Source organism: Notamacropus eugenii, chromosome 5, assembly GCF_028372415.1.
Source record: "Notamacropus eugenii isolate mMacEug1 chromosome 5, mMacEug1.pri_v2, whole genome shotgun sequence".
NCBI lineage: Eukaryota > Metazoa > Chordata > Mammalia > Diprotodontia > Macropodidae > Notamacropus > Notamacropus eugenii.
Window position 1 is genome coordinate 424141123 of NC_092876.1, and position 18067 is coordinate 424159189.

The following is an 18067-nucleotide window of genomic DNA, read 5'->3' on the forward strand; positions in this document are numbered from 1 at the left end:
GCTAAGAGGGAAACGCCTTCTTCGATAGCCTGGTTCTCTTATAAGCTAAATAGAAAATGAAAACATACGTCATTTAGGAACACCTAATTTCTTTATGTTGTAACACATAAAATGTTTCTTTGAGGGACTTAAGAGGAGTTATTTAGTGGCCAGTATCCTCATTGTCAAGCTGTATTTATTAAGGGCCCTCCTGAGATGTGTCCTTATTTTAAAACAGATGGCCCCAAAAAGTGAAATAAACATTGCACCCTGAGGAAATGCACCATTGCTTTGTGATGGGATAATAACCATCCCTTAATTTCCTCAATATGCTTTCTGGTGGTAGAGTTTCCTTTCTAATCTAGAAGCATGTCATATTTTTGAAAAACCAGGCACATATGAATCATAGGACTTAATTCTGAAGAGAACCTTATTAGATCATTTAATTCAACACCCTTGTTTATTTTAGCAATGGGGGGAGGAGAAGGAGGTTAACATTTATGTAGCACCTACTACATTTTGGGCACTGTGCTATGCACTTTACACGTATTACTTCCTTTTGTCCTCCTAACAACACTGAATTACGTGCTGTTATCACCATTTTACAGTTGAGGAAACTGAAGCAAACAGAAGGTAAATAACTTGCCCAACAGGAGTCACTCATCTAGTAAGTTTCTGAGGTTGGATTTGAACTCAGGTCTTCCTGACTCCAGGTCCAGTGCTCTATCTACTGTATCAACAAGCACAGACCAGGTTGCCCAAGGTTACACAGAAAATAAGAAGCAAAGGTAGGCTTTGAACCGGAATCCTCTGGCTATGAGCACAGCATTGTTTTCATTCTTCTGAGATGTAATACTGTCATTATATAATATTATCATACTACCTTCCACACACTAACAGTATTCTTCTTGTTTGGTTTAAACATTTTCTCTCTATGCAGGAAAGTGTTGCAGCTTGGGGTTTGTTGTTAAAAGTCAACATGGGCTTTTTTCCAAATTCTTTCTGTAATGGTGGTCAGCAAAACACTTTCATAGATTTCTTTTTTGTACTCAATATGTGATTCATTGGTATAGGGAACTCTCAGTGTGAAATTCCCACTATCCATGCAGATCTACAACTACTTGGCAACCTGTTCTCTTAGAGAGTTTCATAAGGATAACAAAAGGCTAAATGATTTGCCCAGTCACATTACTAGTAGGCTTATGACTTGAACCTAAATCTTTCTGAAGTCAGGGTCAGTTCACCCTCCACAATGCCATGCCTCAATTTGACATCCTGTCCCTCTTGCTTTAGGGTATTCGGGGTGAATGGGGTGTTGAGGGAGGACTAGCACATCTGGTTTGAGGGATGCCTCTTTTTAGCCCTGTTCATCCACCTTTGGTACTCACCTGGCACTCACCTCTTACCTGTGACTCCAAGAAGCTATAGTATACACCGCAGCCACACCCTAGTAAAGCTTTCTCAGCAGATGGGCTACACAAGGATGAAGTAACCAACAGACCCCAGATCCATCAGTGAGTTAGAATGATGTCTACTCCAAGCATGTAAAGACTTTCCCTGGTGGAATGGGTAGATGAGAACAACTTATTCCAACAGCCATGAAGGCAACTGAAGCAGGTACCATGGGGCACTTAGAACTTGGTCAGACATCAAAGATGCTAAAGTCATCCACTGCATCCTGGGACACTGCCAGTTTTCTTGACTTTTGTCCTGTCACTGGACTTCAGAAAGAGAAAGTGAGGCCAACAACTTTGTCCAACTCTACGTTGCTTAAATCTAATTCATGAGCAAGGCAATACATCACCCATCATGACAATGATCCTTTTTGATAATGAAGAACAAACAGCAACAGAACATACAAGTAGCTGAGTTGGTATTTGAACACAGGTCCACTGACTCCAAATCCAGTGCTTTTTCTATTATATCATATTACCTTCTGTCTCTGATTGTGTTTGCCCACATGGATCTTAGTTGGGATGCACAGAAATTAGTTGCCCCTAAGGATACAGGAGACCAGCATGCTTTATGATGACGAAAGTGATCAGTTTTCTCAAGACTTGGCCTACACATAAATATCCATCTACTTAAAGTCTTGCAATCTTGGCCATAATACAGTTTAATATTTTCCACTCTAAAAAGCTATATCTTTTAAAAAATTATTTTCAATGTGGATTCATCCAATATCTTTGGAAAGAAATTTCATCAGATGCAAATTCTCAAAGGAGTCCTAATAAACTATAGTTTTACAATAAATTGAAGGTGGGGCAACTCACTTATCACAATGCCTTGAGTTTACTTCAGCGTTCTCAGTAAGTGCTTGTGGATTGATTTGAAGTACTGACACATCAATGTAGCCGTTAAATATCCTGATATCTATCCTGTATAAAATCGCTGTACTTTCTACTTTGGCACTTTTGATGCTTTACTTGAGGACTTTCGTGGTCTTGTCCAAGATTTCATCTGCAGGGATGCCCTGTGGATTGTAATCCCTCAATGGATTCTCATCTCAAACAGTTATTGTCTGCTTCTTTCTGTAAGTTTTCCATAGAGCATTTACCCAACTATCTAAAGGCATTTTTTTTATTCCATTAACATCCTGGGGGTATCATTGTAGTAACTGAACTATCCATCCAACTATCCATCTTTTATATCTCATTCTCATTGAATTATCAAATAGATTACTTTCTTTTCCAGTAACATATGGAACCTGAAGATGGACATAAATAGCATGTATTTAACCAAAGATTTGCTGATTGTGTTCTCAAATGGTAATAATATTGTACTTTTAGGATCTATTATTTATTCAATACCACCACTTATGATGAAGATCAAACAATTTCCACACCTCAGTAGATGATATTTGTGAGCTGCTATGGCTGAAAAAATCACTACCTGGTAGCCAGAACCTGGTCAAGTACCCTCTCAGACCTTAATTAGGCCCAGTCTTCATATTACAGATAAGCAACATACCACTGGGTCCATACTTGAAATCTATCAGATCAATAGGATCCTGTAAAATTTCTATTCTATTTAGCATTGTCTTTGAGAACTCATACCAAATATCATAATAATATGAATAATAATCCTCTTCCCTGTTGTAATAAACTGTTTCTTCTTTTTTCCAGATACAAAGCAGATCCAGCCTTCCCCTCCTTGGTCCTATGACCAGTCATACCAATACTTGGGATCTATTGCTTCTCCTTCTGTACACCCAGCAACACCTATATCCCCTGGCCGAGCCAGTGGCATGACGTCTCTCTCTGCAGAACTTTCCAGCCGACTTTCAAGTAAGTATTTGGAATTCATTGACAGCTCCAGCTAGAGTGGAAGATTTGGGAGACGGAAGGGGTGGGAAAGATACTTTGAACAGAAAAATATACCATGTTCAAGGCCTGAAGATAAAATCTCCAAATTCCTACCCTCATGTTTTACCACCGGAAATAATCATAGGATCATAGACTCAGAGCTAGAAGAGACCTTGGAGATCATTGAATCTAACCTCCACATTTTATAGATGAGATAGCTGAGAATCAACAAAGTCCAGTAAGTGGTCCAGAGTCACCCAGCAGAAACTAGCAGAATTGGACTTTGGTGCCAGGTCCTCTTTAGTTCTTCTTTTAAATTCAATTCTCTTACCATGGAACCATCCTCTCCTCTTCCTAGACTAGGTAGACTGTAAGTCTGGCCCAGTCTGTTCACATGCATCCACATTTGGGTGCTCCCCACACTGTAACTGCAATACTTTTACATACAGTGATGGACTTAGTTTGTGAAGGTTGCTTTATTGCAGAGGCCAATGGGCCTCTGGGATTAAAAAGCCAAAACTTGTGAAGGTGATGATACCAAGACATAACAGTAATAACAACAGATTCTCTTATAACCAGCAGCCTAGGATCCATATTAGTATCCCCATTTTATTGATGATAATACTGAGGTCCAGCGAAGTTTAAGGAACTTGAGTTCACATTTAATGTTGGAACCAGGACTCAAAATAGATATCTTGATTCTAATTTATTGTTCTTTCTGATGTATCACATTATTTATGGAATTGATTACCCCAATATTAAGATTCCAAAAATAGCTGAGGCAAATTCATGGCAGATGTCAGCATGAGTAAGAACAGATTTATTGACTTTTAGAGCTGGAAGCAGCCTCAAAAAGTCATGAATCTCAGTTCCCTGACTTTACTGAGGGGGAAACTGAGGACCAGAGAAGTAATTTGCCTGGGATCACGTATCAAGGTAGTGAGAGAGCAGGAATTAGAATCTGTGTCATAAGAAAGCCAACCCAGAGCTTCTCATGTTACCATCTCATGTTTTGGCAAGCTTGTCTAATTTTTGAAGTCGATATGAAGGAAGGGAACCACATTTTTCTATAGCATGTCTAGATAGTCTAGCCTAGTATGTAGTAGGAATGAATTTTCATAAGGCCAGCATTAACAATTCACAAGTGTATCTGAAGTAAGAGAAATATATACCAAAAATGAAAACTATCAGACATTAGCAACACACACACACACACACACACACACACACACACACACACACAGAGAGTCAAGAACACCAAGATGCTTTTTCTTATATTTCCCAGGGGCAGGTCCATTTAATACACTTAGGGTGATTCTTGTTGCCCTGAGCCTGGTAAGTGTTAGTCCTTCAAACTGTGAACAGTTTGGTCTTCTGCTTCTTAAGATCACTGTGCTTGGTGGAAAGGAAAGTTGACATTATAGGGTAAAATTCATTTGTTGAAAAGGAAAAGGAAAATTGTTCCCTTTGTTTCAACTGACCATTTAAAAAATGGTACTGTGGAACTGGAGACAAGCCAAACCAAATAGGATATAGAAATTCATCAGTCTTGCTAATGGAAACTTGAATCATAAATGTTCATGACTGTAAGGTCCCTTGGAGGACATCTAGTACAACCTTTTAATATGGTGGTATCTCACCTACAATATCCCTGATAAATAGACATCCAGCCTCACTTAAACACTTCCAGTGATGGGGAGTTCTCTATTTAATAAAGGAGAGTCTTCCATTTTGGGATAAACCTAATTGTGAACATATATCTTCCTGTCACTCAGATTCCTTGGTCCTACTCCTTCTCTCTGGGATCATATAGGATGATAGTAATACTGAGATGGGTCTTTGAGCCCATTAGTGAAGAAAACAGTCTCTCCATTACTTACTATTTATGTCTTTCCATAAATCTTCTACAGGGTATTTAGAATTGTAGATCTCAGAAATGTTAGAGAAATAGTATGCTTAGGCTTGAGCAAAACATTTGACAAAAGATTTATATTGACTAGATTAGTGGTTTTGTAACTGGTTAAGTAACTAGATCCAAAAAGTGGTCAATAGTGTGTCCAGATTCACATGGAGGGACATCTCTAATAGAATGCCACAAGGATTTGACCTTCACTTGTGCTGTTCGGTGTTTTTAGTAGTGACCTAGAAAAAGTACATAGAAAGCATGCCTATCACATATGCAGATAACATGATGAAGAAAAGAGAGTTGACACTGGGTCAACAAAGTTAGAATCCTAAAAGATTCCAAAAAGATAAGATGATTGGATATGGATAAGATAAAAATTAATAAGGATAAATGTAGAGTAATAAACTTAGGACCAAAAAAAAATTAGCTTCTCAAGGAAGGCTTAGGGGAAGCACATAGCTAGTCAGCAGTTCCTGTAGAAAAATATCTGATGTTTAAGTGTACTGCAAGCTCAATCTGAGTCAACAGTATGGCATGGCAGCCAAAAAAAAATAAGTGTTATTGTCTTACATTCTTGGTCCATGACCATCCTGTCTCCTTTTAAAGGCATATGCTTTTTATTCTACCTTTCATGTTTCCTGTCACCAAAGTCATTATTGGTAATATACTACAGCCTCCTCAAACTTACCATCCTTCTTTTCATTATCATCTTATGTCCCTGATGACTTGGATTATTCCAAGATCATGCTGTTCCATGATTCACAGCCATATAATAGTATTACCAGAAGAATATTAGCATTAAAAAGATAGACTTTCATTGACATATAGCAATTTCCTCACCACAGCCCTGTGAGGTAGAGTTATTATTATCCCTGTTTTATAAATGTGGGAAGTTAGTCTCAGAGAGGCTTAGTGATTTGGCTATATCCACACCACTAATAGAATCCATCAGAATCCACAGTTTTCTAACTGACCAGTCTTCAGATTCTCCACTCTAAACATGCCGAGTTCCTGTACTTGGTTCTGCTATGGAGTAATTTCGTGTCTCCTTGCTTTTCGTTGGCCTCCTCCGGATGAGCTCAGCTTTGTTGATGTTATGTGGCTGCTAAAATTTGATATCAGAGTGGAACCCAATAATCCATATATGTACTGATAGAGCAGAATACAGGAAGATTATATTTCCTTTGTTGTGTTAAGATGTCAGCTTTGTTGTCTTTCCCCTTAAGAACAGTCATGGCAGGTTAGGGGCATGGAAGATAACAGAGGATAAGATTTTTACTTTGCCACATGCTTCAAATGCATGTCTTATCATGCTTTCTTTTATGGATAACTAAGGCTCCTGATGACTCCACCAAATACTTAAATCCTGATCAGGTTATTGTAAAGATTCGTGATAGCCCTAGGTAGAATATATGCCTGCAAGTAAACTAGGATTCTATGTGGCACTAGTTGATGCTTGCTCTTTTCAGATGCTTTCTAGCACGTGCTCCTCCATTTTCATGATTACTGATATATAGAGGTTTAAGGGTAGTGGTATAGGCTGGGTAATTTTTATCTTACTTTGAGTTTGTCCCTGAGGGACAAATTTTGCTTTCGAAGGCCTGGGTGTCAGCTTCCTCTGACTTGTCTTGGCATCTGAGCTATGTCCACTGGCTATGTTCTGTCTGAATCGTGTACTGTTTTTCTTGGACCCATTGTGTTGTATAGCCTTAGCCTCCCTCTTCAATGGGAATTTCCTTAGTGTGTGGCTGTCCCTTAGTATTCGTTATGTCAGCAACTCTCCTTGGCCAAGAAGTTTTTGTTGTTGTAGCTCATGTCATGTAGACAACTATAGCTAAAGACTACTAGTAACTTGCCACAGTTGACCAAGATAGGAGGCTTGAGGGGCTATTAAATTTAAAAAATTAGCCACAACCCATTCTATCCAAACACAAATCCTGGTTTAGTTTCTATACAAGCATGGGTTAATTAAGCACTTGTATGGTTACCAGCTTAACAAAGGATCGGTTAAGGACCATGGGGAAGTAGGGACATAAGTGGCAGGGGGGAAATTACCGAGAATTTCCACAGACAAAAATTCAGGTGCCCATTTTATCTGATGTTCAGGACAAAGAAGGAGCTACAGGCCTGCATTTGCTGATTGAAGGAAACAGAAATGGAGACTACTTTTAAACTTGGCAGAACGCCCCTTCCTAAGAAATCAAGCATATAATGCAGGCCTGCAAAGTATTGTAATAAACGTAGGAATAGGAGGGGACGAAGGCACATGAAAGCAAACTTCCTCACCAGCCAACAAACTTTGAGAACCTGACACTACTCTGTCTGCTCTACCTCTTAATCCAGTCAAACTACTTTGTGTTACCTACCTTCTCCACCTCCCCAAATTTCCTTCTGTGCAGGTATGTGCGGGGAGTACACACACATACACACACACACACATACACATACACACACACACACACACTTTCAGACAAATTCTCCACTTTATCTGAAAGGAATTGTCTTCTGAATTTTTCTTCCTTCTTCCTTAAAAAAAAAAGTGATGTGTAGCTGCCAAATGAAAGGACTCTCAGCATGCATTAATCTGAGTCATGCAAAGGATCCTTTTAAGGAGGCCCATTATCAGCTCAGGTTGTTTAATCCTTTGGGGATGGTAGGAGGGGCAATAGAGTGGAGCTGCCTTCATTCATGTCAAACTTCAGAAGGAAGGGCTGAGCTGTCATGGCCAGTCTTTAGCCCAGTGATCACTTGTGAATCATTTCCACCCCAAATGCCTAAACATGCTAATCCTCAGACTTCCTACTCTCAAACCAGAGTCACAGGGGGTGTCAGGGACCATCACCACCACCACCACCACCACCCCCACTGCTCTATGTATCAAGGCTAGCCCAAAGACAAGAATAGTCCATTGTGTTTTTGGGTTAGTTTTCTATTGTCAGACTAAGACTAAAAAGGAAAATAAACATTTAGACGACTATTTGAATTGGGACACATGGTATTCTGGGCTGCTTCACTAGGGAAATATGAGTCCAGTGAACAACCGGGCTTGAGAAATAGTTCCTGGTAATGAGGAATAGCTATTATTTGGCAAAAAGTATGCTGGTTTTTGGAAAGCTACCAAGAAGGCACAGAAGAAGCCTTTGAAGCCTTACCACCTAGTGTGTGTGCCTCACACATAGTAGGCACTTTAAAATGTTTGTTCAGTTGAATACAGTGAGGTCTATTTTGCCCTGACAGTTAGAATTATAGTTTTATTCCATTTCTTGTGCCCCTGACAGCTCTTTGCTGTGCCTGCCCCTTTTGGTGTCTGTAATTTTGTATTCAGTAGTTACAACATAGTGGTTGGGCAAGGACTGACATCATACTTACAGACATGGCAGTGAAACTAAATGACCTTTCCATTCATTTTTCCAGCAAATTCAACTTTCCTGGTTCAGGGCAGGTGAAGCAATCTTTAGAAATAAGTGAACTCATTTATTTGTATCCTGAACATCGTACCAAATCAAACAAGCTGATTTCATTGGCTTCACTGTCTTCTTCCGACCTTGCCCCCTGACAGAAGTCTGGATGATACAGTGGGAATAATGATAGAGGTTTTCTAGCTTGACTGAAAGCAACGCAGTTTTGGGAGTTAGCAAAAGCAGATGTCATGATTCAAAGTCACAAGGAGAGAGCTCAAGTGTGGGGAACAGCTGCTCTTTAGAGCAAAGAGAGGCTTCAGGTTGTGGGAAGAACACAGAAGTTAAAACCAGAAGACCTAAGTCCAAGTTCTGTGACTTGCTAATTGTATATGTTGAGATAAATCCCTTTGCGTCACTAAGGGTTAGTCTGTCATCTGCAGAATGAAGGGAGATCATATCAGATGATTTCTAACATCCCTTCCAACTATAGGATTCTCTAATTCTGTCCTTTAGAAGACAGAGGAAGGACAATCTCCAGCTGCTGTCACTTTATAACATTTTCTCTGTTCTCATGTCTGACTTGCTCCAATAGTGATTAGCAGAAGTATCTCCTTGAAAATGAGACCTGATATTCTCAAAAGGTTCTAGTGGAGTTGGGAATTTGGTATGAACATTAAATGTTGCCATAAACTTTAATTGGTTTTGAGAGAACAAAATATCCTGTCTCCATAATACAAAGAATATGTAGTTTTTTGTCATCATGAGGAGCTCCCCGTGTAGGAATACTGTACCCTAGTGGTATCAAACTCAAATAGAAAGTATATAAAGGATCCTTGCAGGTCTCAAGAAAAACACACACACACATAGACATATATATGTATGTATGCATGTATGTATGTATATGTGTATATATGTATGTATGTATATGTGTATATATAATATATATATTTAGAAAACACACGTTTATGTATTTCTCTTTTTATTAATACATCAATACATTCAAGGCAAAATCATTAACACTATATTTAAAATAGTTTGGACCACACTTGGTAGTGTTATGGACCACATATTGCCCACAACTCACATATATGACACCTTTGTCACATATCAATGCAGCTCACCATCCATCTATGACTTAGAAGATAAGTCCTAAGTAGATGCTTGAAATTCATAGGGGTTAAGTGACATCCCTGGGTCACACAGCTGGTAATTGTTGGAGGCAGAGTTTGAACTAAGGTCTAAATTCAAGTCCAGTATTCCGTCCATTTTGCCCCATTCCCCTCACCACAGTCATTCTACATCCACAGATCAGTTCATTTCAAGAATGTGTGTTAGAGTAATACCTTATACAGTAGCAGCTTCTGGCCGGAATAATAGGCTTAAAATATACGGTTATTAGTCACCCATTCAGTTACTCCCTTCCAAATCAGAATAGTCCATATTGAAACCTTTATCTTTGGCGCAATATTCTGATTTGGTCAAGTCTTTGCATTAGCTCTCAAGCCAAAGGACAATGTCTGCTATCGCAATCTGATGAGTCTATCTAAAAACTCTGATTGTTTATAGCTGCGATTATATTAACCTTATTTTCTGTATTATCATCATTATCACTAATAATAATTTACATGTCATACAATATATATATATATGTATATACATATATAGTTATACCCTATACCCAGAAACTATACACAGCATACCATACATCCCTAATCTTATACTTGTCTGTACATTCCAAAGAGCTTCTCATCTCTGATATCAGCTCCTTCCACAGATGTGTGAGACAGCCTTTAGTTAAGAACAAAGAGAGCAGCTGCCTTAGGGATCACTAATATCTGTCAATAAAGATGTAAATGCGCACTTCAAGGAAAATGAGTTTACAACCAGAATTTATTGATCCCACATAAGTTTTATGAGCATTCATAATGTGAAAAAAAGTAGATAAAACAAGGGCCATGTCAAAAAAACCCAAAATTCCAGACAAAGTTGCCTCTGTAATTCTAAGTTGTGGAAGAATTGTGTAAAAAAAAAATGAGCTTATCAATTTGGGGGGAAAATAAGAATGGGAGGGGGAGATAGAGATGTACCTTAAGTCAACATACAAGTCCATGGGGCAGCCTGAAGTAACTTAACTTAGACTAAAATGAAAACATGCGTGATGCTATTTCCTTAAGTTATTAATATGCATTGTAATGAACATCTAATTGGAAAGGCAATATGATATATTAAAAAGGTGCTGAACTGGGCATAGGACACCTGGGTTCTAATTCTGGCTTTGTATGATTTGGGGTGTTTCAGTTAACTTCTCTGTATCTCTATTTTCTCACTTATGAAATTAAGAGTTTTTGACTAGATATTCACTCTGATTCCTTCTAGAAATACAATTCTATAAGTCTGACTCAGACTGATTAAGTAGGAAAGAATTGAGTAGGCTAGAAAAAAATAGCATAGCTAATTTATTATTGTTAAGTTGTTTCAGACCCTTTGCGACCTTCTTGGTGGTTTTCTTGGCAAAGATACTGGAGAGATTTTCCATTTCCTTTTCCAACCCACTTTACAGATGAGGAACTAAGGCAAACAGGGTTAAGTGACTTGCCCAGGGTCACACGGTGTCTGAGGCCATATTTGAATTCATGAAGATGAGTCTTCTTGATTCCAAGCCCAGGGCTCTATTCACTGCACCACCTAGCTGCTAATCTGTTAAGGCATTGACAAAATACCACTGATTATTTTCCTCCTGTTTTTACTTAAAAGCATTGTTAAAACATGTCAGTTGTACCTTGAAAAATGGATTCCATCCCTCAGTCGGTTTTCAGCTCCATCTTCTTTCCTTCCCACAGCTGCTTCTGACCTGACAGCGTTCAGTGATCCTCGGCAATTCTCGACTCTTCCTTCCATCTCTGATGCTCGTATGCATTACCCAGGAGCCTTTACCTATACCCCAACTCCAGTCACTTCAGGAATAGGAATTGGCATGTCTGCCATGACCACTGCCACAAGATACCACACTTACTTACCCCCTCCATACCCTGGTTCTTCTCAGGCTCAAGGCAGCCCCTTTCAGACAAGTTCACCATCTTACCATCTCTACTATGGAACGTCAGCAGGGTCCTACCAGTTCTCAATGATGTCTGGTGGAGACCGCTCCCCTCCACGTATCCTGCCTCCTTGCACTAATGCTTCCACAGGATCTACTCTGCTCAACCCCAATCTTCCCAACCAAAGTGATGTGGTTGAAGCTGAAGGCAGTCACAGCAACTCCCCAACCAACATGGGTACCACAGCAAGGCTGGAAGAAGCAGTGTGGCGGCCATATTGAATCTTACCTAGAGATGCGCCAGGACTGAATTTGCTTTGATCTACTTTTTTCCCAAAGTTATTCCAAATGCCCTATGGGACCTGAAGGCAGTTTCACTCCTTTCAGAAGAAACTCCATCTGCTGGCTAGGCCATCTGGCCACTGTGTCATTATTTCATCCAGCCAATGTGCTGGAATGAACAATATTTTCCTTGAAATGGTCCCTTTTTCAGGAGATAAAGCCTTCTGGAACCGAAAGGACCCCAAATGGTTATACTCATTGATCTTGAAGTAGGTCATCACCCTGATCTAGTTCCAGATCAATGACCTCTTAAGCATCCACTGCTTCAGAGATCCAACAGTTCTCAAATGCTGTTTGACCCATCTCTGATTCTTACACCCACCACAACCATAGTGTGTCCACTTCACCATATGGACCCATTGATAGTTGTAAGGAAGTATAGGTAGATTCCCAGAGGGAAACTGTGAATGCTTCTGATTTAGCAATGCTGTGAATAAAAGAAAGGTTTTATATCCTTGACTTAAATTTTTAGCTAAGTTGTATATTCCAAAGTTTGGAATTTTGGTCTTGGGGAATGCAACTCATCCTATTTTGCATCTTATTCATTTTTATTTCTTTTTTAGCACCTTATAAATTGCAAAATGCATATTTGCATTTGGGTGGTTTTTTAATATATAAAACTGTGCTTGCTTCTTTCTTTCTTTGACAGTTGAAAGAATCAATCCCCTTTTCATTGAGGTTTTATTTAACTTTTCCTTTGAACTTGGGTGTAGTTGTTTTTAAAGTGACAGCTACAGCCTTGGGCCATTTTCAACTACTGTACTCCTATAGTGAGTTCCCAGGTATTTATGTATCTTGATGTCTAGACATTTACTTGTGTGTGGATACTTTTATTATTTAAATGTACTTATAGTAAGAGGGAAAACAATCAAGTACTGCATTTTTTTTTTGGTAGCAACCAAAGTTAACTATAACACATTGAAAAAGGCTGAGGGGACAAAGGATGGGTAATAGGATCACTTAATAATCCAGAAATAATGTTTACATTTAACTCCCTTTGATTTAAATCAACTACTTTGTAGTAAACAGCAATGTTTTAGCCAGTTTTTCAAACACTGAGGGCTTCTTTAAGAATCAGGAACGTGGAACTCCAGCAAAACATATCACATCTGTCTGCCTTCCTGCAAATAAAGGTCATTTGGCCTTTGTGTCTTCAGGTAGGCTCCACTGACTACAGAGACAGTACCAACGGGCCCAGGAGTCTGTTTTTGATACCTAATAGCTCACTGCACAATACCCAAGGTTCTGATTTTTTTCAGACACTCCCTATTGAATGTGTCATAGTGGAGCTGAGTTCTGAGCTGTAACTAAATGGGAGCCTGTGGGTTTCAATTTTTTTTAGCTACTTAGGTCTAAGATGAGAAGAACTTCTGGACCCAGAGCACACAAAGTATTCTAGCCTATTAAAAATGTGTCTTTAAACTTAGCACTTGTGCCCTAGCTTAAAGTTTCTGATCGCCTCAAAAAATTGGGAGTAGAAAGGAACAGTTTTTATTTGAGTTTTCAGTGGCTGAATCCAGAGGCGGACATCTGAGCAGACATCTGGATGCACAGTCTGTGTGCATCAATCACTAGTGATAGATGCACACCAACATTATGTTACAATGTAGCAACACCATGCATAGATGGAATCCAGTTCCATGCTCCTGCTACAGTATTTCTCCTTTAACTCTCCCCTTGGCCTCCCCTCTCCACCCTCAGCTGTGCTCCCTCAAGAGGGGTCCCTGAATTCTATGGGAGAACCCACTACACCCACATAGCAGTGTGGTATTAGAGATTTCTGATACTCCTGCCCATCCTTCAAACAGATCAGACATCAACATTTTATGGCACTGTTTTTGTTTGAGGATTTAGTTGGAATGCAGTTGTGTGACTTGGTAAGTACAAACTGCTGATATTGACATATGTTTGTTCAAAATTAGCTAACTGTTATTTAATGTACCTCTTAAATTAGAAGAAACAATTGCAGGTCAACTCTGAAGAGTATTTGAAAACTCGACTTTGCATCATTGTTTGATGCTTAAAAAAAAAAGAATTTTTTTAAAGTTTCAAATGAGAAAAGAGCCTTGGCTGCAGGCAGCAAAACAGCTGGACTTATTTAAAAACAACTTGTTTTTGAGTTTTAGAAAAAAAATTTTTTTTTGCTTATTTGTTATACATGAATGCAGTAGCACTTTGGTATAAAGTTACAGATTAAACAGTTTTATGTTGTCAGTCAAACCATTTTCATCTAATGAAAGAGCTATATCACATCTCAGAAAAACTCAGAATGTTGTTAATTTTTCATTTTAAAACTCTCTTTTCAGTTCAGTATCATGTCTGATTACATACTATATTCGCTAGCAGCAAAAATGCCCAAAATGATAGGAATATTTAAAATTTCCATTTCTAAAGAAACCTCAGTCCATATTCCCAGATTAAACAATTTTGTTTTCATAAGATTTTTGCCTCATTGTCCCTCGTGACCTTAAGTAGTGACTAACAGATGAAAAATTTCAATCTTTCCCAGTAAGATTCTAATACTTCTAGGTAATCCATCTTGAATTCAACCTAGTGTCCAACACCAGGAGATAAGTAAATATTCTCTCCATTTAAGCCTTAATTTTAAAAAAAAGCAGGTATAATCTCTTATCTATCTAATTGGATCTCTAGTTATTAAGCCTTTGAGTTGGTCATTGAGAATGTCATTCCTGACACACAAAAACAAACAATGTTTAGTTGTTTAAAAAGTCAGCAAAATCTTTGTTGTATATTACATAGTAGTCTCACTCAGACCTCATAGCTATTTTCCTTAAGGAATCGCCTTAAACACCTTCAGAGATTATAAAAATGAAAATAAAAACCAAGGTGTACTGTTTCAGGCATATCTGTTGAGGCCCCCTGCAGTGGTCAGTAATTGAATTTCATAATGTTAAAGGATTATAGATTTAGAGCTGGAAAGGACCTTTAAAACCAGTCAGTACAACACACTCATTTTTGCTGGTGACGAAACTGAGACCCTGTGAGGTTAAGTGACTTGCCCAAGGTGTCAGGAAGCATTTGGTGAACTGAAAAAACATTTAGATAAATCATGCTAGTGTCGATTATTCATTGTCTCATGAATTCAACCTGCTCATATTTCTCAGTTCTTTCCTTTTCCTTAATTCGAAACAGTCTCATCTCTTCTGTGTGTGTGTGTGTGTGTGTGTGTGTGTATGTATTGTTGCACTCACTCTGGCTCTCTGACTCTGTTTCTAATTTTTCTCTACTTCTCTCACTCTGATTCTTCCTGTCTCTATCTCTGTGTCCCTGTATACCTCTGTGTATCCATGTCTTTGTCTCTCTAGGTTTGTCTTTCACTGTGTCTCTTTTCCTCCCCTCCCCCACACCCCTTCCTTTCCTTTCTCTCAATTTCTCTGTCTCTGACTCTTTCTCTCTCTGTCTCTATTTTGAAACCTCTCACTCTGTCTCTCGTTCTCTTTCTCTATTTCTCTCTGTCTCTGTCTCTGTGTGTTTGTGTCTCTGTCTCCATTTTGAAATGTCTGCCTCTCTCTGTGTTTCTCTCTCTTTTTCTCTCCCCATCTATCTAGTGATAAACCCTTTCTCTAAATGCCAAATATGCTGAACATAAAACTCCTAGACTGTCTTCCTTTAACTAAAAGAATACAGTGAGTCAGCCTTTCTCCTGAGTGTAGGCTTTCTTCTAGAAAAACAGACTTTGCCAGCCATTTTGGATCTACTCTACTATCCAAATGCAGATACACTTAGAAACAGAAGCTTACAGTACAAATTAAAATCAGAGGGTAAATAGGCAGCATTTCTGCTGCTTGGGGTTTCTTTGTAGGTAAACAGAAATGCTCTGATTAGAAAGAAAATGAATGGTTTCACTCAAGCAACCTGTAATTTAGAATTAAGGATTTCTATCTTGAAATACCTGTTTTCTTGGGACATTCCGTCCTGTTTTTTCCATACCTGAAAGTTAGTTTGACAATCTCAGAAAATGTATTTCATTTTTGCTCTCACAAATATATGTATACATATATATGTATACTCACACAAAAATACACACACACACACACACACACAGCTGAGCAAAATATCCATTTGTTTATGAGTTGTTCATTTAAATGGGTCAGTATTGATGAGTCTGACTACTTGGATTTTTCTCCTTCCTGAAGAAGAGTTGCATTGACAGGATTAATTGTATTTATGTATGTAAATAGATTTTAAGCTTCGTTGCAAAATATTTTTAGTGCCTGTAATAACTTTTTCCCTGTTTTGTGTTTTTAAGGAACTTATCCCTATGTTTGCTAAATACTGTAGAGAAACCTATTTTTTTCTACCCTGGTTATTTTAGACTTTAAAATGAGCTACTTTTTATTCAGTTTTGTCAACAGTTAAAAGCATGGTTCCTATAAAAAAAAAAACTGTTCATTCTTTGTTGTTGGGGAAATGAATGTGCGGAACAACTGTGGGTTATTTGTGGTATTCCAGATGTACAAAAAAATTAATGTAAAAATCAACTTCTCATATGAAGTGGCAGAGTAATCCATCTATTGGAAAAAATAGCAAGAGGAAAAACAGCGTCCTTTGAACAATTCCTTCCCATCGCCAAAAAAAAAGTATATCTTCGGTTAGCAATTATTGGGTATGTTTGTAAAGTGCACTGGATCATTCATGTGGGGAATCCCCTCCTCCTTTATTCTCCCACACACACGCTGTACTGATGTACTGGACATTTTCTGAAGGGGAATTTTCCAGGTCTGGAATTTTGTACCAGATAAGAAATGAAAGAATACGAATAGCTCCCCTCCTTACCACGGTGTTGCTTGATACCACAAAAGAGTAGGCATTTAATTGTACAGTCAGTGAAAGGCAGTACCCAGTGTAGTGCTACAGGATTAATGTCTGGCATATAGGGCAGCTGGACTGCAACTGTGGTTCTCATGGAGACTTAGTTTCTTTGTACCACACTTTCTTCTGTAAATTCAATATTATAACCAGTGTGAATGGCAAATAAACAGTTTGACAAGTATGTACCTGAATCTGACTGATTTCTTCTTCATGTAAACGATTGCTTATGCGTTTGTCTTTAAAGAACAAATGACTAGACCTTGAACTTGAGAATGACATCTAAAATGCAGCCTTCTGGATTGATTGGACTGAAGACTTCTGTCTGTGTTCTTGCTTTCCAGCACTCCCCCTTCAATGTGTGCATGCATATTAATAATGGTACAGTAGCTTAAAGCAGACCTAGGTCTCTGGCATTGATTCACTCATATTTGCTCATTTTAATATAAAAAAGAAAAAAGAATATCTTTATTCTGGAACTAATTAATGGCATCAGCATCCCTTTCTACGAATCACTGCCTGACATTTCTGGTAGAATTTGAAAGTTTGTAGCAGGTAATTTCTCTATCTTGCAAAGTTCAGTTAGTAGCAGAAATCCTAAGCACTCTCTGTTTCTCCCAGGTACCTTTCTTTTAAAAATAAATAAATGCTTTATTGATTGTTTTTATACTGCTTTCATCTCCCAAGGACTCCTCTCCTCCCTCCCTGTAGATCTTGTACCAGTTACCTGTCAACAAAGACTAATAATCATTTCCAGCATCACTTGTCCTCTAATTCATTTCAGTCTGATTTCCTCCACATAGAGCTTTTACATTTAATTGTTTGCTTAGTGACTCTAAAGTATCTCACATCTACAGGAGGCTAGAGAGCCCAGAGGAAAAGGATCCAAACAGGAAAGAGTGAAGGGCAGAAAAAATTTGCAATAGGGTGGGGTTATGCCTATAGTAATCATAGGTTGGCCATTACCCGGATATGCACTGCCTGGAAGATAGGCACTCTGGGAGAAACATGAGCTCTTTCTACCATTTGATGACTATAATATTTTACTCAGTTAAATAGAGACTGGTATTCTGAGATGACTACTTATCACAACTTCCAGAGTGCCCACAGTACACTCCCTGAACTAACTTTCAGACTCATGGCCCCACTGGCTTGGTCGAGGAAGGTACTGGCAATGTTTTACAACTTATATAGTAAGTTCATAGTAGAAATTACTGATAGTGAGTTTATAGGATCACAGATTTGAACCAGAAAGAATCTGGAGTAA

At 38.5% G+C, this 18067-nt stretch overlaps 1 protein-coding gene across 2 annotated transcripts in view; it reads left to right on the forward strand.

Annotated features, from left to right (window-relative positions):
• RUNX1 (RUNX family transcription factor 1) overlaps positions 1–16984 on the forward strand; it is a 337077-nt gene extending 320093 nt beyond the window's left edge. For both annotated transcript variants that reach the window (XM_072615024.1, XM_072615025.1), the window contains 2 exons: positions 3105–3266; positions 11432–16984. In XM_072615024.1, the coding sequence (XP_072471125.1) occupies positions 3105–3266; positions 11432–11910 (641 nt within the window). In that variant the 3' untranslated portion in view covers positions 11911–16984. The remainder of the gene's footprint in view (positions 1–3104; positions 3267–11431) is intronic.
• The last annotated feature ends 1083 nt before the right edge of the window (positions 16985–18067 follow it).